At 41.9% G+C, this 22,803-nt stretch overlaps 1 protein-coding gene across 1 annotated transcript in view; it reads left to right on the plus strand.

The window, feature by feature from the left end:
* Nucleotides 1–304: 304 nt before the first annotated feature.
* The window catches only part of MAOB (monoamine oxidase B), a 68,826-nt gene continuing 46,327 nt past the window's right edge, over nt 305–22,803 (plus strand). Inside the window, exons 1-3 of the mRNA XM_088028571.1 lie at nt 305–401; nt 523–617; nt 1,589–1,726. Coding sequence (XP_087884697.1) covers nt 305–401; nt 523–617; nt 1,589–1,726 — 330 coding nt within the window. The remainder of the gene's footprint in view (nt 402–522; nt 618–1,588; nt 1,727–22,803) is intronic.

Below are 22,803 nucleotides of genomic sequence, written 5' to 3' on the forward strand. Positions count from 1 at the left end.
CACCGACTTCCAAAAGTTCATGTTGACACAGAATTTAGCAGTCAATTCTAGGTCCTCTCAAATGCTTTGAAGGCCTAGTCTCCCCCTGACTTAATGGTGGGTTTTTTTCCCAGATTTACCTGGAGAATGAAGTCAATGGCTACATTTGGTCTGGTGCCTATTCGGGCTTATACATTTCTCTGAAGTGTGGCCTTGTATTTTTATTTGTGTTGTCAGACACATAGTCATGCAACTTAGTCCTTAGAGATAGATGTGTTGATATAGTAACCGAAGATGTTTTTAAGGTTTGAGACATTTACCAGAGATGAAATCCCTTTTGTTCTTGCTAGAAATAGCAGTTGCTTTCCCAGACTTGGAATCTGAGCCTTTACTGAGAAACCCTAGCCACCTGTACGGTGAAGGTAACAGTAGGCCATGTAAGTGAGCCAACACGGACTTTTCTCATTGGGGTTAACGTGAGGCCCTTATCTGGAGTCCCTGTGCTGTGTTTGATTGTGATTTCTTATTGTGTTTTCCCCCCAGGCATGGCAGCGGCCAAGCTTCTGCATGACTCCGGCCTGAATGTGGTTGTTCTGGAAGCCCGGGACCGGGTGGGAGGCAGGACTTACACAATCAGGGTAAGACACTAAGGATGGGGATAAAGAAATGTGAGACTGAAGCTGAGTATTTTCTTTTCTAAAAGTCTTGAATTTCATTTGACTCTTTATTAAGAGAGTGGAAATTACTTTGAAACATTCTCCACAGCCTCTCTCTCAATTTGCTACCCTTTCCAACGTTTTCTTCTGTCTCTTTGCTTACCTCATGATGCTTGGCACTTCCCGGATGAATTATTGCACTAATAAAGAGGTGTTTAGAATACATCAGTGAATAAAATAAAGATTCCCACCTTTGCGAAACTTCTGTTACCTTTGGGGGGGCGGGTTGGGCAGGGCAGCTAGATGACAAACAAACAACAACAGAAAAGGAGGGCCTTCTATGGTGTCCCTGACTAATAGGTATCTGGTTATGCTTGGACACCTTCAGACATAGGGAGCTTTTCTAGTCCCTTCTTCAAAGATCGGTCCTTAGTCATTGGAAGTGAAGCCAATTTGTAACCATATAGAAAACTTGCTTATGAACATATAAGAGCAATTTCAAAGGTTCAAATTATGGCCAAATGTTGCCTAATTCTTTCTTTCAAACGTCTGGATTAATCACATAAGAAGTGATCATTTCCTTTCTTGGTTTTCTCCAGCATTAAGCATCTCAGAATTAACCAGAAGTACCAAATAAAGAGAAATTCATCGATAATTCGTAGCTTACAAAAACCAAACCATGATGTGATATATGTTGTAAGTGATGGGGTTCAGAAGTCTGTTGCGTATTTAAAGTTTTCAGTCCAATTTGCTTTAAAGAATGGTTTAATAACTAAGTCACGTGAAGGAAGTACCATTGAAAACAGAATCCCATTTTCCATGGATACACTTCAAGGTGTGTCTATAACCCATGACATGACAATTTGCTTATTTCAGAGCTCTCTCTCTCTTTTTTTTATCTTAGGAAGAATATTTTCAAAAATATTTTTTTTTTTTTTTCTGTGGGAAAACAGAACCAAAAGGTTAAATATGTGGACCTTGGAGGATCTTATGTTGGGCCAACTCAGAATCGTATCTTAAGATTAGCCAAGGAGCTAGGACTGGAGACCTACAAAGTGAATGAGGTAGAGCGTCTCATCTACCACGTAAAGGTAAGCCTGGGCCAACCTTTGAAGGATTTGAAGACTTCTCTATAGGTCTTTCCATATATGAATTCCAGATCCTTCGCTCAGAGAATCTACTTCATTCCTGAATGATGCACATGTACTTCATAAGTGTGTTTCAACCATTCCGAGAATGTTTTCATTGTCATCAAAGGGGAGCTAGGTGGGAATTCTAACCTATTTAGGAAGGTTATTGATAAAGTGGCATTGCCCGTTTGGCAAAAAGTTTAACAAAACCAATAGAGAAAAAGATGTCTGTGATTGATTTCTTAAATACCTCTATTTAAATACCTGGGCTCTTTTTGTGATACAAAAACCTGTGTACAGTTTTATAAATACGGCCCTAGACTTCATATTATGAAAAGTATTTGTAGTATGCCTAATATGCCTAACATAATATTTTGAAATTTTGTCATTGTATCCTATATATCATCTAATATTACTGTTCTTTGGAGATTAACATAAAAGTGGCTCAAGCCCCAGAGTCCATCTTTTGTGGGGAAGCTCCATTGATCTCCCCAAAATTTCTGTGAGTTTACTGGGTCTACCATTCCCATGATCATTTGTGGCTCATGGTTCCTGCTTCCATGAAATCTATGCTCATTCACATCTTACAGCCTGTGACTCTTATCTTCCCTTTGCTCCCTGCCAACCTGTGTTCAAATTCACATCTTTATCTTGATTGTCTTCAGACCATCCCAAGCATTTGCATGCAACAGACCTGATCGAAGTTTTGAGCAATGGCGGGGGAGGGGTGTGGGGGCGGGGGTTAATTGCAGAAACACAAATAGCTTAGAATTGAATATTGGACATTCTTACTCTAATAAGCTCTTAGACCAATGAGCCCCCTGAGGATTTCTCACTGGCCTCACTTCTCTGTGCATCCAAGTCACCCACTGTGTTGCTGTCTTCAGACTCCTCTCAAATCTCCCAGGTCCTTCTTTTCCCAGAATCATCGTCTTGGTCCAAAAAGTCACTGTTCTCTGACAAGCAAAGAGTCACCTACTCTGGGTCCAACCCTGGAGTCCCACAGAGAACTGGCAGGGAAGTGAACTTCAGCTTTTCCTGTCTTTTGAACTTCAGCTTTTCCTCTCTTCCATACTTGCCTTTGCAGGTAGAAATGAGCAGTACAGAGACATACTCCTCACTGGTAGAAATCATCCCTTTAGAAGACAGAAGTAACTAGCAGCAGTCAATTTGGATTTACATTAACAAAGTTGACACCCTTATATAATTTGTGAGTGATAATATCAAGAAGGACAAAAAGCAGACTGTACATTATGAGTCATTTAATAAAACAGAAATAAACACCTATCTAATTTGGTTCAATGGGGGTAAAAGATTTCCTTAATTTATACATAAATGTTTTGGTTGACCTTCAGATTTTGTTTTATAAGCCTTTGCACCTTGCTTCCATCTGTGTCTAGCAGAAAAAGAGACACATGAATTAGAAGTGAAAGTGTAGCATGGCAATAGTGCAATTTCTTGAACATCAATCAACAAGCTTAATAAACATCTTTCATTGGATTCCTTGCTTTTAAATGAAGGTCACGTTGACCGCGATTTCTTTGTCTTCCTTGTCCTGATATGGAAGACTTTCAGAGACTGATCCAGAACACTAGGATCTCTTTTAGGTTTTTCCAGACAAAGGAAATGACTAGAGATTATATTCATGTCTCTGTCTTTGTGTGTGCTGGGTTTCTTGGCAGTCAGAAGCTATGCCCAGGATGCTTTGTTCTTCTGGTAATCTTACGGCTGACATTAAGTTCCTTGTTTGAAAGAGATTGCTCGCAGTCATCAACTGCAGAAATGATGTTACACTGAAATAATTTTTCAGAGTGATGGCCACATGTGCCGCTTTCTTAGATGATTTCAAATAGTCTATGTGCAGCTAAGAAAAAAAAATACAAATAATTAAGCAGTATCTCTGACTTGATACCGGGTAAATACATTATGCCGTCAGTGCTCCTTATAAAATTTCAGATAAATGCCATTGCTTTTTAATGACTACAAAAGGAAAAATATAATTAGAAAAGGTGGGTAAAGAAAAGCAATTTAAAGATCCTTCCATAATCCTAGAGAAAATCACTCGAAAATACTCTCTTGCTTCATAGATTTTCATATTTCTCTATTGCTATCTTCTGACCTCTACTGGAGGAAATGAGAAATATTAGTACACTTAAAAAATATCGGATACATACGTATATATAGAGATATATTTGACATACTGACTTATTCTGTAATTAATTCTCACTGCCAAGACAACTGAAACACTAATGAGGCTATGAAATATAGGTCTTTTTCAGTCTCGATAGAGGTGCTAATTTGACCTCCCGTGGTCAAATCCAGATCATAAATAGTGATAGAGACCTGATGCCTAAGAAGTTCAGAAATTTGTCTCCTCTGTCATGGTAGGCAGTCCTGTAGGCATATGGAGGTTACTCTCTATTGCCTATTTCAATGACTACTGCCAAGCACAAACTGTGGTTCATGCAAACATATAGTATATTCATGCCTTGTTTCATCAGCAACCCCACGTGTACTTTTTTTAAGATTTTATTTATTTATTTGAGTTGAGAGAGAGAAAGAGCACAGAGGGAGAAGCAGACTCCCCGCTGAGCAGAGAGCCTGATGTGGGACTCGATCCCAGGACCCTGAGATCATGATCTGAGCTGAAGGTGGACGCTTCACCGACTGATCCACCCAGCCGCCCCCGCACGTGTATTTCTTAAGCCAAAACCTGAGAGTATCATGTATGCCACTTACCGTATTGTCAGATCCTGCTCTTCAAATCAGCCTACTCAAGAAATCTGCTTTTTAATGTTTTACATGGTTGTTAATGGAAGACAGAGTTTTATGGGCAGATTTAATAACATTAGGCTGAGGAGCTAGAATAGGCTGGTTGGAACTGAAACTGTGTGTGTGGGGGGAAGCTACTCATAAAAGGAGGAGGGACCGGCAGCTCCCAATGGGCTAGCTCTCCAAAGGAAGAGTGTCTTCCTTTCTTTTCTTTTTTTCTTAAGATTTTATTTATTTATTTGACAGAAAGAGAGAGAGGGAACACAAGCAGGGGGAGTGGGAGAGGAAGAAGCAGGCTTCCCGCCGAGCCGGGAGCCCGATGCGGGGCTCAATCCCAGGACCCTGGGACCATAACCTGAGCCGAAGGCAGACGATTAATGACTGAGCGCCCCAAAGGGTGTCTTTCTTAAGAAATGATGAATCCCAGTATCACCAGGGCCCTGGTAGTTGTAGAAGGAACAGTCGGCTGATAGATGGGGTGTGCTCATGCCGGCATAACAAGCATCCAGAAACCCCTGGTGTGTGCTGTGATATGCGGGGTCTCTTTCCTGTCTGCCTCCGATCTGTCAGAAATGTTTATTACTGCTGAGTGGCATTCATTTTTAGTGCTACCATAGATCTGTCTTATGTTGCTACGGTGTGGTTTTCCAAAGCCTCGTTCGTGAATAAAAGATGTGATACCAAGCTACATTGGGATTTCATTATTGGTGGGAAAAGTGATCACTTCAGCTCAAATCTTTATTAATTTGGAAGGTGTTTTCCTCACTTCTGAAATCTGTGGTACCTCCGTTAGAGCTTCACAGTCCTGAAATTGTTCATCTGTTTTGCAAATAGTCGTGCTAATTTCTGCTAGTATGATTTAGAAGGCAGCTGTTTAGGTGCCTTGGAAGTGACTTGGAAACATTGTTCTCTTTCAGGGACTATCCCATAATTAAAAAGAAAAAGACGACAAGTGAAAACTGAAGGAACTTCACTATATTTTGATTTACACCTCTTTCTCTTTCATCTAGTGTGTGTGTGTGTTTGTGTGTGGTTGTTCTCTCATTTGTGTTTTATTCTCTTGGGTTCTTCCCTTGAAAGTGGTGAAAATTTTTGAAGTTCGGTACAAGTTAGGCTAGCGGCAAATAGAGTTTCTCTGTTTCGGAAGCTTTTATGAGTCTGAACTATGGAACCAGAGTCTAGTCAAACATGAAACTGCTTTAGCCCAACTTCACACTGATAATCATTTACCAACTTCAGCTATCTGGAGAAACTGAGGGGGAAAAAAAAGATACTCTGGTCTTAGTGTGCTTCCTGGCAGTCAGAAGCCAAGCTCATTGTCAAAGTCCCTTGTGTGTCTGGATGTGGTCAGCCTCCGTGCTCGAAGAGGCATGTGAATGAGGAGACCTCCCTCAAATATATTGCCAGCTTGTTCCTGCTACGACGACTGCCTTTGCTCACACAACCTCATGGAGGAGGTACCATTTGGCTCACCACCTCCACTTGTTGAGAACTCCGAAATCCAGCTGAAAATCCAGTACACCAAAGGCCTGTCAAAGGCAGAGAGTGGAAACTAGGTCTCTAGCGACAAGATCTGTTCTGTGAATTTCGTGAAAGAGATCACAGGTGCTGAACTTGCTCTCTGTATTAGGGAATGGCAACAGGTGCTCGCTTCGGCAGCACATATACTAAAATAGGGAATGGCAACAGAATGAGAGCCCAGATATCAAGACACAAAATATTCAAATTATAATTGCGTTTTTCACGCAGGACCTCAGCATCTCCCAGAAATGAGCAAATCAGAGGTGTCTGGTCTTTTTCAGGCTCTTAAAATTTCTTTCCCCACACCACTGCCTCCAGTCCTGTTAGTCCAGGGAAGCGTCCAGGGTGCACTTGCTTCTCTCGTGATGATAGAAGTCCCCGGGAACAGGTTAGACAAACACTTGCATTTTGCCCAGGAACAGCTGCCCATTTCACAGGAACGTCACACATGCCACGCAGAGCTCACTGGCTCCGGGAGTCTGCCCTAGTCGAGATGGGCTTCGTGAACCTTCTCTTCCCCTCCCACCCACATTCCACGACATTTCTTATTTGTTGGAAATAAATATCTCTTATCATTGTAGGAGGTTTTTTGTTTTTGTTTTTTTTTTTTTTTTTTAGTGTGGAGGATAGTAATTTCCTCTTCAGCGAGTAAAACCCATTTGTCTAGGGATCATTCTGAATCTTAGGTTATTCTAGAAACCGAAGTGCTCATTTGTGTTCTTTAGAAAACACAGGCAGCTTTTTGACATGTAATAATTTGCTGAAAATTATGCCTTCAACAGCTGGATTTGGAGCAATATTTTGGGATAGGAGATGAATTTATTCTAGGCCTTTGAGGTTTCCATTTGGAACTTAATTTATGATAAAATCAGTAAGCCTATTCTCTATGTGTGGACACACACATACAAACATCTGGATACACTTAACAGTGGCTAGAGTTGTGGGCAGCACAGAGTTCGTTTTAAATCACACGGAAGGCGGAGGGCAGAGAATGTATAGAATTCAGTTACAGTGGTGAAATTCACTAAAGGAAATAGGCCTTCAGCTTCAGCCTTGTGCCAGATTTGACAGCCCCTATACCATGTCATCATGGGGTGCGGCCAAGTGGTCCAAAGAAGATGCAGTGAAAGGGGGTGCTTGGTTGGCTCAGTCGGTCAAGTGTCTGCCTTCGGCTCAAGTCCTGATCTCAGGGTCCTGGGATCGAACCCTGCATCTCCTGATCTCAGGGTCCTGGGATTGAGCCCCTAGTCGGGCTCCCTGCCCAGTAGGGAGTCTGCTTCTCCTTCTCCCTCTGCTCCTCCTCACGCCCCCCACCCCCCCACCGCTTGTGCTCTTCCTCTCGCACACAAATAAATAAGTAAAATCTTTAAAAAAAAAAAAAGAAGATGCAGTGAAAGGGTCCCAGCTCACCAAAGCATGGTGGCCAATAAGGACAACCAGGTAACAGAACAGAGAGCTTTGGCAGCCTGCGGGTACCAAGGGATTGACAGGAAGTACAAGACGACCTGAAATGTGTTGGCCCACCTTGCCACCCCCTTGGCATCAGCCCGCGGAAAGGCTTACACATGGATTCCGAGTCTGTTGCTCACAGAGCCCTCGCCTTTTTCCTGGCCTTTGCAACAACCAGGAAATGATAACAATAGTAACACTACTGCAGTATGGACATCTGGATCCTACCAAGCAAGTGCTTTTACACATAATATCTTATTTGTGAGTTACTTGGTTGTGAACTAGAAGTTTTAGTCTCATTTCACAGGCAAGAACATAAAGCCTAAAGAGATTGATTGCAGAGGGCGGGAAGCGATGGGGTCAGAGCATGAACTAAGGTCTTTGGGTGCCAAGAATACACTGACCTTGCTGTCCCCTGGATGAGAGGCTTTCCGTCATTTCCTTCTGAGCCCCAGTACTTGGTTTGCCTGCCCGCCCTCCTTCCTTGCAAACTTACACGCTCGCATCTTGGAAAAATCCAGTTCAAGATTTTCCTTTCCTTAAAATGTTCTGCAGTTGACTACAGTTATCACCCTGGCTCCTTCCCAAGCCCTGTATCCTCCTCTCTTTCCTGATGAAACTTTGTCAAACCCTGTTTGAAAATAGGATGAATAGTGTCCCATTGTGTGTACTTCAGGATTACCCACATACACACACACACACACATACACATTCACACACAGAGCATATTTTGTTTATATTTAACATTCTTGGATTCCTATTTTTATACTTTTCATATTAAAAAAGGTTTTTTAGGTCTACTTTTTCACGCATGAATATTTCACAGATACTCTCCAATGTCATTAAAAGTCCTTTGTTTAAAAAAAAAGTTCTTTATAGGTCCCATTTTGAACAGATATATAATATTCTGTTGTAAGAACACTCTGTAATATAGTGGCTATTTTTCCAGTCAGATACTTTCAATGAGGCATTCATACTCTATCCAAATCATTCAACGTGTATTGAGCATCTAACACAGGTCACTAGTATGCAAGGCAGTGGGCTAAGTAATTGAATCTGAGACAGTTTGGGCTACAGCCAGTGTCAGATTTGTGAGATCAAAGATTCCCCTCTCAATATAAAAGGAAATTAGCTCCCCCCCCAAAAATGACTAAATAAAATACAGAAAAAAAAAAAAAAGGATTTCCACGCCACAATCAAACCAGAAAAGAGAGCAGCCTTAGATCATAAAATTTGAGAATTGATGGCAAGGAAAACTTTAGCTTTCTAATCCTGGCTGCTCAGTCCCAGAGCTCAACTGTTGCTGAAAGCTAATGTATTACACATAAAAGCCAGCGATCACAAACTCTTCAACAATTTCCCTTAGAGTGCCAAGGCTGGTAAGTACTTAGTGTGCCTTTCAAATTATCCAGACAACAGTTTTGCCAATGCGTTCCCACTTTCTCTGCCTCTTAATCCTGTGACATCTCTTTCCTGGCCACCTGCACCCTGTCCGCTAAGCCAATGGCACCCTATTTATTTATTTATTTTTAAGTTTTCATTTTCATTCCAGTTAGTTAGTATACAGTGTTATATTAGTTTCAGGTGTACGATATAGTGATTCAGCACTTCCATACATCACCCAATGCTCATCACAAGTGCCCTCCTTAATCCCCATCCCCTGTTTCACCCAATGGCACACAATTTAAAATTTGGTCATAACAGCACTCCACTTCAAAGTGTCATCAGATGAGGAGTCAGAGAACTCAAGAGTGGATAAGCCTTGGTGAAACTGTTTTTGAACAGTAAATACATTTAAATAAAAATTTAAATATAAAGAATTGGAAGAATTATGTTTGTAGTACAGAATATACTACAGAGTGTATTTTTATTTTTATTTATTTATTTTTACTTATTTATTTGGGAGAGAGCGAGAGCACAGGAGTGGGGTCGGGAGGGGCAAAGGCAGAGAATCTCAAGCAACCTCTGCCCTGAGCACAGAGCCCTATGTGGGGCTCAGTCTCATGACCCCAAGATCATGACCTGAGCCAAAACCAAGAGTCAGATGTTTAACCGACTTTGCCACTCAGGCGCTCCTGGCCTATATTTTTAAAACAACCTTTATGTGGTTAAAAAAAAAAAAAAAGGAAAAAAAAATGATGTAATCTATAAAATCAGAATGTGAGGAAGGTGAGAAGAAATATAAGCAAATTGAGTGCTAGTGACATCTTTCATAGCATGGAATCAGTCTATACCAAAATCAAACTTGGAGCCAATAAAAAAAAACACATTCAGATCGCTTAATGCTTTTTATGATCTTTTCACTTTCTGCTACAGGGGTCTTTCAGGAACCAGTGTTTCTTAGGGTTATGCAACGTTTATATGAAATTGAGTACTTCCTTCAGTTCACTTCTGTCTGTGTTTCTTCCATTAAATTTGAATACATTTAGGTCATTAAAAATAGTAAATATAGTATGATTTGATCCTCAGATACTTGCATTTCTTTCTTTGCCCCCCTTCCTTCCTCCCTACCTCCCGCTTTCCTTCCTTCCTCCTTGCCTTTCTTTTTTGTTTCCTTTCTACCTCTGTCAGTCATCCATTTGTGCATTTATCCATCCATCTATCCATCCACCCATCCACCCATCCACCCACCCATCCATCCATCGACCCACCCAGCCAGGCAGCCAGCCAGCCATCCATCCATCCACCCATCCATCCATCTTTCTGTCTTGTAGATGCTTATAAAAGGGTCTGGAATGTCAGGCACCAAATGTTATAGCTGTTTTTTAACCTGGAGGGCGTAATTTGAGATAATTTGTTTCCTGCTTCTTTGAATTTTTTTAATACTGCTGGAACTTTTTTTATAAAGAGCTCCTCTCATTTTTATTTTTAAAGATGTAATTAGACACAGACTCTACTTTTGAGAGCTCATGGACTATGAGAAGAGGTCTGACTCTGTGACTCACATCTGCCCAGCAGCAATCTCCCGGGTTATATATCTATTAACAATGACCAAACTGCTTCCAGCTGGGCTTAGTGACTGAGCTTCAACCCTTTGAGTTTAGACAGTCTAGATCCCAAAACAGCTGTTTGAATGCAGAATGTCAAAGGCTCTTATCCTGTTATTAGTGGGCTGCAGAATTTTCCCAGTGCCTGACACACACACACACACACACACACACACACACACACACACACACACACACACACACACACACTTCATTGTTGACCTTTTGTGCCACCTTGGCCATGGTCTTTATGCTTTTGTGCCTTGATTTCTCCATTTGCAAAAGAAAGGTATTTGTCCTTGCTTTTAGTGCTTTGAGCTTTGAAAGAAAAGATGCTAACAGAAGATACTGATTAACCTTATCCCCACCAGTAAGGCTGCTTTGATACACTGAAGTTACTAAGAATGTTTTTTTTTTTTTTTAAGATTTTATTTATTTATTTATTTATTTGAGAGAGAGAATGAGAGAGAGAGAGAGCACATGAGAGGAGGGAGGGTCAGAGAGGGAAGCAGACTCCCTGCTGAGCAGGGAGCCCGATGCGGGACTCGATCCCAGGACTCCAGGATCATGACCTGAGCCGAAGGCAGTCGCTTAACCAACTGAGCCACCCAGGCGCCCTAAGAATGTTTTGCTAGGAAGGCTAGAGTCTATTTACTTTCCTTTTGAAAAACTTCTCTAATGATTGTGTGGATTCTTAGTACCAAGGAAGAATTTGAATGGCAAGGGCACCACGGAGGATGAAGCTATACAAATTCCTATCTGAAGAGAACCAGGCCAATACATTCATCCTGGAAATATTTTTACAGGCTCCTTATACACTGAACTATAACTCTTCCTCCTTTTAAATGCAGGCTTCTTGCCTTCTTTATTTGTGTCCTGTATTCTTAATAGGCTAGGCCATCGGCATTTGGCTGCAACTAAACTCACATGCCCAGACAAACAAGAGCAAATAGATAATAGAAGAGAGAGAATAATATTTTCTTTCCTGGTTGTGTTTACCTTCTCTGTTTCCTTCAGCTCTCCTCTGATTTCTTTAGGTCCTGGCATATGGGCCGATGTTATTATTAAACCCAGTCGAGGCCCTTCCCTTCAGGTTACTAAGTGGTAATGCTTCTGTTCCTCTAGAACCCTCAGGAGACAGTGAGCATGTCAGAGTTTACTAATCTCTAAGCAACCTAAGTTCAGAGAACCAAAATACATTAATTTTTTTCTTTTTGACATATATGTGAAATCTGGGAATACTCACCAAAATAGCTTAAAACAGCACTGCACAATGGAAATAGCTGTGCCACATGCCATTTAAAGTTTCTAGTAACCATATTGAAAAGTAACGAGAGAGGTGAAATTAATTTTAATAATTTTATTTAAGCCAACATATTCAAAATAGTGTCATCTCTCAGCATGTAGTCAATATAAAATGTGATTAATGTGGTATTTTCCATTCTTTTTTTTGTACTAAGCCTCTGACACCTGGTGTGTATTGTATACTTCTAGCACATCTCAACTTGGACTTGCGGCATATACAAAATGCTCAATAGCTACATACGGCTCGTGGCTACCATACTGAGTAGCACAGACCTCAAAGGTCAGCAGATTCCGTGTATTTGTGTCGCCATTTCTCACACATCTTCAGTTTTTTAAAAACCTGTACCAAACATATGCCTGGCTCCTACAACATAAATCCTACATCATGACACAGGTTAACTTCCCTTAGGCTGGCAACCTCAAATATCTGGCATCACAAAGAACTTGGAAGTAAAACAGAATGATATTCCTTCTATGGATTTTGCTCCCTCATGGCAAACCAGCTTTTTTGAATCACATTTTAAAAATTCTCCTGGGGGCGCCTGGGTGGCTCAGTCCATTAAGCGTCTGCTTTCGGCTCGGGTTGTGACCCTGGGGTCCTGGGATCGAGCCCCTCACTGGGATCCCTGCTCAGCAGGGAGCCTGCTTCTCCCTCTCCTCTCTCCCCCTTTGCCCTCCCCACCTCTTATGCTCTCTCTCTCTCTCTCTCTCTCTCAAGCTGTCAAATAAATAAAATCTTTAAAAAATAAAAATAAAAATTCTCCTAGGTGCACAGGGAGGTGCCATGTGTCTGATATTTTTATGCATGAGACAGTAAGCAAATTGGAACTCCCTGAGGTCAAGGTGGTCGGAGATGCTGCCACGGAGAATGCTTTGAATGCCTTCTCAAAACCTTGAAGGACATCGCTGAATAAATTCAAGGCAGTAACTTCATGGAGAGTATAAAGCCTTTTTGTAGAGCGTCATTATTGTATTAAAATTGTCAGATGGTCCGTAACTATGACTAACTCAGGAGCAACCATAGAACTGGCCCAAAGTCCTATAAGTGATTATTGTTTTCAAACACAGCGAGGGAAGATTCCCACCAGTACTGAGTTGTAGAGAAGGTAAGCCTGGAGTTCGGTGGGAGAACTTAGTTATTTACGCATTTCATCTTTCAACACACAGGTGCCACACAAAACTCCGAGCAAAAGCGCTGCTGAGTGGCCTGGCACCTTTTACTGCTGACATTTACCGTTTCCCCCTTTTTTTTTTAAGTCAGCAAATATTAAGGACCGCTGCCACAGACAGTGTCTGGTCACGTGCGAACCAAGAAAAAGAAATCGTGGGGCGCCTGGGTGGCTCAGTCCTTAAGCGCCTGCCTTGGGCTCAGGTCATGATCCCAGGGTCCTGGGATCGAGCTCCACATCGGGCTCCCTGCTCCGCGGGAAGCCTGCGTCTCCCTCTCCCTCTGCCTCTCTGCCTGCTTGTGTGCCCTCTCTCGCTGTGTCGCTCTCTGTCAAATAAATAAAATCTTTAAAAAAAAAAAAGAAAAATCGTAATTCATAGTCACCAATAGTTTAGGCTCTCACGTTGAACCAAACACACGTGGGCCTTAAGGCCCCTGGTGGTTCAATTCAAAAGCGAATTTAATAATGACAATAGCCAAAGTCTTTTGAGATTTCTCTGTATACCAAGCACTATTCTAAGCATTTGATATGCATTATCTCACTAATGCTCAGAAAAGCCTGATGGTTATTATTCTCCCTTATTTACAAATGAAGGCACGGAAGCACAAAGCCTCTGGGTGATTTGCTCAAGATCCCCCAGTTGGCAGGTGATGGAGTGTGAGATCTACAACCCTGATCACCATCTCACTCCAGAGTCTGGGTACTTGGCTGCACAGCCAAGGTGCTGACGAGCGCAGAAATCCTACAGAAGGGTGGGGACGTCTCAGGAAAGAAGAGAAAAGGGTAAGGGTGCCGAGAACTGAACCCTCCTCTTCTTTGTAATCAGGTTCTTGCTCCCTCCTGCTGCCCTCTTCTGTCTTATGCCCCATTGCTGATGTTTGTTTAATCCTCATTTGACCGCCTGGGACCAACCTGATCTCCTAGCGGTATTAGGAGCTCATGGAGGCCACTGACACCAGAACTGTCCATTTGGTTAAATCAAGGGCTACTGGGAGACATCGAGTCATCCTATTTCATTCTTAATCCAGACATCTTAAAGAGTATTAGAGGTGCTCATTCTGGGGAGACTGCTAGAACTCTGCGTCATAGAAAATAAACATGAGAGTCGACAGCCACACGCGTGTCTCGGGTTCATTTCACTTTTCCATTGCAAAGTGTAATCCTAATGAGGTTATAAGAAGCATTGCTTTCTATAAAGCTTCAACCTTAGGCAGGAAAGGGAAGAGAAAACTATATATTTAAGGGTGACCTATGTAGAGTAGTTGTTTGGCAGTCGAGGGGTGTCGTTATGATACCTACTGACGTTGATCCTTTGGATTAAAAAGGATGAGAGTCCGTCTAAAAACAACAGGTTGTTTTAAGCTACTGCCGCTCTTTCTGAAGCCGGGATGGTTGGGCCACTGCTATTTTAAGGTCCTCATATTTCTCCCTTATTGGTTCCAGGCATTTCTCCCAGATCACTGTTGACATCTTGTCTACATATCCAAGCTGGAGCCAAGCTTTCTTGACTGTAGAACCCTAGGACAAAAAAAAAAGGCAATAAAAAGTAATTGAAAGAAGGAATAACATTAAATTTTTATCACGGCCTACAAGCACCTACATGATCTACCCCTACCACCCTCCTGACCCAGCACACTGTAGCCCTGGCCTCTCTGGATTCTAGTATGTCAAGGACATTCCTACCCCAGGGCTTTTGCACATGGAGACAGATCAAAGATGGCCACAGATTCTCTGACATTCCTCCCACGGAGAGGCAGAAGTGGGTGGGTTCTACGTACCTTCCCTTTGAATCTAGGAGGGTCCTATCATTGCTTTGACCAGTAGAGTGTGATCGAAGTGATGCTCTTCCAGCCTGGGGGGCTCAGGCCTTAAGAAGCTATCAGGTTCCACTTCTTTCTTGGAACACTCATCCTTGGAACCTTGAGTGACACCATGGAAGAAGCCCAGAGACCCTGAGAGCGCCCTGCTGGAGAGGACATAGAGAAGCACACTGGTCACCTGGCCCCGCTGAATTCAGCCTTCCGGCCATCCCTCCCAAGGCACTAAACTAGGAAGTAGAGCCGTCTCGGATGTTCAGCATAGTTGAGCCTTCAAATGACTTCAGTCCCAGCTGCTGTCTGACATAGCCCCATGAGTGACCTTAAGCAAGCACTGCCCAGCTGAGCCCAGTCAACCCACAGAACTGTGAGAGATAATATTAGATTAATGTTTTAAGCCATGAAGTTGTGGGGTTATGTCTTTATGCAACTAAAACACACTTGCTCTTTTCTCCACTTGGGATGCTCTTTCTCTGGTCTCAACCCAAACCCCTCCTCCTCCAGAAGGCCTTCCCTGATTGCTCTATCCTAAGGAGTAGCCTCTCCACACCCCCCGCTCCAATCTGGTATTCTCTATCCTGAATTTGTCCCTTCCCTGCTTCATTGTTTTCTCACAGCACTTAACAAATGCCTGACATTATATCATACACAGTATATGTTTTTTATCTGCTTTCTTCCAGTAGGTCATAAGCTCCATATGGGCAGAAATGTTTTTTTCTATTTTGTCCACTGCTGTATCTCCAGCACTTGCATTGGGACCTCACGTATAGTAAGCTTTTAAGATAAATGTTTCTTGCCTGCATGAATGAAAGAATGGGTCTGTCCCTTCTAGAGCACATTTGAATGCGAGCCTGTCTCTTTTAGAGCACATTTGAGCAGACCTTGATTTGGTGGTGTTCTTAGGGCAAAACTGAAATATATACTAGTCCTATAGAAACTAAGTGCCTGGGACGCCTGGGTGGCTCAGTCGTTAAGTGTCTGCCTTCGGCTCAGGTCATGATCCCGGGGTCCTGGGATCGAGTCCTGCGTCGGGCTCCCTGCTCAGCGGGGAGCCTGCTTCTCCCTCTCCCACTCCCCCTCTCTCTTTCTCTCTCTGATAAATAAGTAAATAAAAGAAAAATAAGTGCCTCCCTGGTATGATGTCAAGAAACCAGGAGTGCCTCCCATCTCCACACACCCACCACCAGCTCCCACCAAAATTCCACAGCTGACGATTACTTTCTTTGTCCACAAAGTTAAGTCACAAATAAACTTAGAAATACAGAGGCAAACAACACAGAAAAATTCTCATCCTCACGGAACTTATGTGTTAGCTGGGAAGGACAGGCAGTAAACAAACAAAATACATAGAAAAAAACAATTTATATACCTAAAATAGAATTAGAATTAGCCATGTTTGATATTATATTGCTTTTCACTCGCAGTAGCAGGCACAATGAAGAAAGATGATAAAGTGCAAAATTAAAAAATGGATTTGCTTCAAATGAAGTTAAGTCAATGGTACCAAAATTTCATAAACTGCGTTGTCTGAAACTTTTTTAAATGTTAATTTTCTTTTACAGTCTCTAATAGGTATATGAGTTGATTTTCAAATGTATTTTAGAGTTAAAATTCAGTTAATCAGAATTACACAAAAAGCTCTGGATTTTTAAAATCTGTTATTTTTCCCATGTCAAGATTTAATAATTTCTACAAAGGGTTTGAAATTTTCAGCCAGATCTGTTAAACCTTTCATATACATTAAATAAAACATCTGTTCAGCTGCATTTGAAAAAAATATATACAGTTGACCCTTGAATAACACAAGCTTGAACCACGTGGGTCCACATACATGGGGATATTTTACAATACAGTACTGCAAATGTGTTTCTTTTCCTTATGGTTTTCTTTTTTTCTTTTAGAGAGAGAGAGCTTGCGAGGGTGGGAGGGGAGAGAATCTTAAGCAGGCTCCATGCCCAGCGTGGAGCCCAACACGGGGCTCCCTCTCACAACCCCGAGATCATGACCTGAGCCAAAATCAAGAGTCAGACGCTTAACTCCCTGAGCCACCTAGGCGCCCCCCCTTACGATTTTCTTAATAACGTTTTCTTTTCCCTAGCTTATTTTATTGTAAGAATATAGTATATAATACATAGAACATACAAAATATGTGTTAATCGACTGTTTACGTTATCTGTAAGGCTTCCAGTAGAGAGTAGGCCATTAGTAGTTAAGTTTTGGGGGTCAAAAGTTATATGTAGATTTTCAGCTGTGTGGTGGTTGGCATGCTAACCCCCACATTGTTCATATATATATATATATATATATATATACATATATGTCCGAAGATCATGCACGCTACGGAGAATGGGGGCTTTGGGAGTGGTGTGAGAGAGTGCGATCCTATTTCAAATACAGTAGTCAGGGAGGAGGTGACATCTCAACAAAACCTCTCATCTGTAGGGTTTGCATGGTGTACATACCATACCAACTTATTGTCACTAAATGAAGAGCTGAGGGATGAGCACAATCGGTTCTCCTGAGCCACTATGTGCACAGGCCCTAGCACAACACGGGAAGGTCAGAGAGCTGGTATCCAATACTAAATGGCAGAGGGTGTATAGACAATTATGAGAACATTGGCTTATATTCTAGGTGATAGGAGAAGCCTACTTAAGCAACTTAAGTTTGCTCAGGAGCAAATAAATGTGTGTGTGTGCATGCATGCACGCGTCCACGTACACGAACGCATGGATGTGTGTGTATTTCTTCTTCATAGGTGTCAGTTCACTCCAGCCACCATTCTGCTCTTTTTCAGGGGTAGATACCAAAGAAGAATATACATCCTTCCCCTTGAAGAGCTGATTGTCTTTCTTCATTCATGCCTTTAACCAAGAACCCACTAAAATAAAAATGTCATAAATGATCATGATTTTGAAGACTATGCGGCTTATTCAACCTAGAGCTTTTCATAAAAGTGAAGTTCAGAACATGTTGGGAAGGCTTACGTTGTCATCACAATTAGTATATAATACTTCATCTCATTAGTTGGTGATGAAAGTATTCTTAGGATCCTGCTTGTAACATTCAATTGAAACTGATGTATGTACATTTGGGAAACTTAAGGGTTTTCAACAGACAGTAATTTTGAAGAGGAACATTTTGAAACTATGCTTACACCGCCCTGCATTTTTCATTGCCATGGGCAGCATTTAAACCAACTGTAGGTCAGCATAAGGTAGCGAGCACCCTGTGACCTGCCCTGGAATTTGAAGCAATCATATGATACAGTATCCCTGAATGGCATTTTAAAATTGAAGTTATGCATAAGCATGGTGTTGGGGTTATTTTAGGAACCTTCTAAGTTAATAGCTTAATTTTGAGGGAGTCTAAATGATACAGATCAAAGACAAAATACTTGTACAGTGACAGACTTCTTGAGCATAAATACATAAGCTTGCATATGGAAAAAGCGAGATAGTTGAAAAGAATGTCAGGAAGGAGAAAGAGGTAAGTGCTTACAAATTTATCAGAAGCCATAAATTATAATATATCTTAAAGAGCATCCTTCCGAGCTATGAAAGAGGTAGCCATTGTTCCAGTAGTTTTTGCTGATATCTTCCAGCGGGTCCAAGATATGTTGGAATGATCAGATCAGAGCTCTTCATACCCTTAAATATATATATATATATACATACATATATATGTATGTAATCAAGTGTATTGGGGGCAGCCAAAAGATAAAACTACTAGTCCATCTATAATAACATAAAGATTGAGATCATAAGGCTTAGAACGCAGAGGCCTGGATTCAAATTTCCGACTCACTACTTTATTAGCTGTGTGATTGGAGGCAAGTTTCTTAACCTCTCTGTACTTTTTTGTTTCTTAATCTAAAAAAATGAAGGTAATAATAACACCTTGTTCATAGGGTTGTTGAGAGAGAGAAATGAGTTAAATTTGTAAAGTCTTGAAAGAGTCGCTGGTACCTCGCAAGTGCTCAGGAAGTGTTAGCCGTGATGATGATGAGGGGGGTGGTGATAATTACGGTGCTTGCCTATTACAATCCTTATTTTTCTTTCCCACTTTCTTCTAGCTCATGACTTAACCTTTGCAATGTTTTTTTTTTTTTAAGAATATAAGATATAATGCCCTTGGGTGGCTCAATTGGTTAAGCATCTGCCTTCGGCTCCTGTCATGATCCCAGGGTCCTGGGATCGAGCCCCTCATCGGGCTCCCTGCTCAGTGGGAAGCTTACTTCTCCCTCTCCCTCTGCCAATCCCCCCCCCCCACTTGTGCTCTCTGGCTCTCTCTTTCTCTGTCAAATAAGTAAATAAAATCTTAAAAAAAGAATATAAAATAAAATAAATAAATCTTAAAAAAAAAAGAATATGGACGTCAATCAAAAGTAGCACTTAAGTGAATTCCTTTGAAAATGCTTTCTTCCTGAAAATAATTGTCTCAAATAAGCAAATGTCTCTGGGATAATCCTTTCATCTCAGTGCAATTCATCACATTTGAATTCCTTGAAGTGTCTCTAGGGTGTCTTCCGCGTACAGTTCACAAGTTGCCTCTTTGCCAGACTTGTCTCTTCCTTTATCTGAATCTCACTCCAGATTTCTCCCGCCGCATCATCTCTTTACTAGACCCCAAATGTTCCTCTAACTGGGATCTGCCCAGCATCTTTCTCGCTGTCTCAACAAGGGACTCTCCCTTAAATCAACGTAGTTTCACTCCAAGGGATTAATGTTCATAGCAGCAAAGCTCCTCTGGGGGCCAAGGAAACACTTCTATCTATGCATGGAGTCTCTTGATTTATTTCAAAGTGGAGTTCTTCCTTCAAAGCATTGAATTTCTTTTGGGGGGAATTTTCTGACTCATCTAAGGGAATCATCATTTTGGTTTGTACCATTAGAGAAAGTCAGCATTTTCCTCAAACAATTTATGGAGTGAAAGGTTGGTATCTGTGTCAGTATTGATCAGAGGCTGACTTTGGAACTGCGTGAGTTACTCAATCGAGAGTACAGAGCAAGTTGTGGAAATAATCAGGATCGGGATTTCCATCTTGGGAGAACCTCTCTGTAGAGAAATACAGACTAAGTCTGGAGTCACAGACCTCTGTCAGAGTCCTGGGCTTTTAGGAAAATTCACCATAGACCCTAGCCATGTGTAGTTTACTGCTTCCTAGAAACCTCAAGTCCTAGTGTGTAATGTGGAACTATTAGTTTCTACCTCCCAATGTGGTCATGAAAAGTGAATATGATAATATATAAAATGACTTTATATATAAAATGACTATGTGTGTGTGTATGTCTTATGTGGTAGAGAAACTCTTTAGGAGGGAATTTTTTTATATAATTTGCTTTTTAAACACAATTTTTCCAGACTTAGACCATAACATATCCTCAGATTTCAAAATGAGAGTCTGGTAACCCAAAGATGATAGTTGACTTCTGAAGAATAACCCATTTTGAGAAAAATCATTTGTTTTAAAGCCCTAATTTCTCTTCTTTCTTCTTCCTTCCTTTCCCTACCCTCTCTCCCTCCCTTCCTTCTCTTTCTCTCTCTCTCTCTCTCTTTCCCCCTCTCTCACTCATCTCTCTCCCTTTCTCTCTCCCTGGCCCTCCTCTTCCTCCCTCCCTCCCTCCCTTTCTCTCTCCTTTTATATTGTACTGTGTCTGTACCCAGGTTACAAAGAGCTTTTTCATCTTCTCATTACTCTATACAGTTTAGGGACATCAAAAGCATTTGGATAATATCTTTGAAAGACCAGGGATGCACCTGTCGTCTGGCACCTGTGACCCCAGGGAGGCTGCAGTTGGGCTGGGAAAGTGGTGCAGTTGTTGGGGATTAGCTGAGCTGCTCTCTGAGGCTGGTGTTCAGGGTCCAGTCCTGGAGGTTCAGAGAGGGCTTGAAGGTGACTGGATGAGCACCTTCCCTGACAGGAGGGTGCTGAGATGAGCAGTCGGAGACGGATTTTTCTGCTGGTAAATCCCAGCATGCTGAGTGATGCTGTAAGGGCAGGAAGCTTTGCGTCTTCTGCTACAAAGTCATCTGCCACTCACACGGTGGAATTCCCCTGGAGGGTCTGGAGAGCCTCCCTTCATGGGAGGCTCAAGATATGACAGTTGGCAATACCTTTCGTGGAAGGGAAAGTGTCGGGACAGTAGTGATGATATTCATCAGTATTTACACATTTACTGTGTGTAAGGCACTCTGTTAAGAGCTGCATATGCATCATCTCACTCACTGCTGGCCATGATACCATGCCATTGGTTCTGTTTACCTCCACATTTTTGAAAGGTGTGTTGGGAAGGCAAAATTTCCTCTGCCCTTCAGGGTCCTTCTAGCTGGACTAAGAATTAAATTGACGTGAGACCGATTAACAGGAGAAAATCACATTTAATAGCATATGTACTTATGGGGAATCCACACAAATGTGCAAATTCCAAAGCCAGCAAGGCAACATGAAGCTGCTATGAGCTGAGGAGAGGGGTAGGGATCTGAGGATACAAACAAGAGAAAGACCATTAGGAAGAAGGGGAAAGGAGATGTTTGGAAAAACAAGGTTGCCCTATGATGCAGCTAACTTTCTTAGGTAAAAGGGAGTCTCTGTTAATAGCTCTCACAGCTGAGGTGGAAGTAAAGAGCTTTTCCTGAGTCAGCTGGGTTTGGATTGCTTTTAACTCAAAATAATGTTCATGCCAAAGTGGCCCATCTCGGCGTGGCCTGCGCTTGGGTTCTCTAGGTGCATACAATTGAAGTCAGTTGCCTGAGTTCATGCGGTTACAAAAATGGATCTTTTCCAAGTGATTTCTGGTGTTTGAACATTCTAAAATAAGGCTTTGCAATAATTGTGATTAAGCCAAATATCCCTCTTTTGCTAAGGCTATTGTATTTGGTTTTCTTTCTTTACTGTCCTGTAATTCAATTAACTGAAAAATCACGTCAGCTCTTACTATGAACTATGTGTTACTCATGACACTTCTGACACCAAATACGTGGGGATTTTTTTTTTTCACACACCAGCCAATTCTTTAACTCTCCAGATACCAACTGGGTATACTACAATTCAGTTTAATTCTAACACTAATTACCCAGAGTTGGCATAGACCCCACAAATTAAGGGCTTAACCCCACAACATTGCCCCCACTACCGAGGCCAGTCACAGGTCCCGGGCCTTCTGTACTTCTGACTGACCAGCTATAAGTTGGAGGTTCCCACAACCCCCTCCTCAGGTGTGATAATTTGCTAGAATGGCTCATAGAACTCAGAGAAAACAGTTTACTTACTAGTACTGGTTGGTTGTGATAAAGGGATACAAATGAACAGCCAGATGAATAGGTACATCAGGCAGGGTCCCAAAGGGTTGTGAGTACTGGAGCTTCTGTCCCCGTGGAGTTTGAGGCTGGCCACCTTCTCAGTACACGGATGTGTTTTTGTTCACCAACCTGGAAGCTCTCTGAACTCCCTTGTTTAGGGATTTTTCTTTTTTAAAGATTTTATTTTATTTTTTTAATTTATTTGAGAGAGAGAGAATGAGAGATAGAGAGCATGAGAGGGAAGAGGGTCAGAAGGAGAAGCAGACTCCCTGCTGAGCAGGGAGCCCGACGCGGGACTCGATCCCGGGACTCCAGGATCATGACCTGAGCCCAAGGCAGTCGCTTAACCAACTGAGCCACCCAGGCGCCCTGTTTAGGGATTTTTATGGAGGCTTCATTACATAGGCACAATTGATTAAATCGTTGACCACTGGTGATTAGATCAATCTCCAGACTCTCTCCACTCCCCACAGGTACAGGGACACAAAGTTCCAAGCTTCTAATCACGTCACGTGGTTGATTCCTCTGGCAACCAGCTCCCTTCCAGAAGCTCTAGGGGACCAAGAGTCACTTCCTTAGCATAACTTCAGATTTGGTTTAAAAGGGGTTTTATGGATAACAAAAGACCCTCTTTTCACCCTTATCACTCAGGAAATTCCAAAGGTCTTATAGGCCAGGCATCGAGGACAAAGACCAAATATATATTATCACAACAC

The sequence above is a fragment of the Eumetopias jubatus genome, unplaced genomic scaffold, assembly GCF_037043125.1.
Source record: "Eumetopias jubatus isolate StellerSeaLion01/CBP00866 unplaced genomic scaffold, mEumJub1_p1.0 scaffold_11, whole genome shotgun sequence".
In the NCBI taxonomy this organism is placed as follows: domain Eukaryota; kingdom Metazoa; phylum Chordata; class Mammalia; order Carnivora; family Otariidae; genus Eumetopias; species Eumetopias jubatus.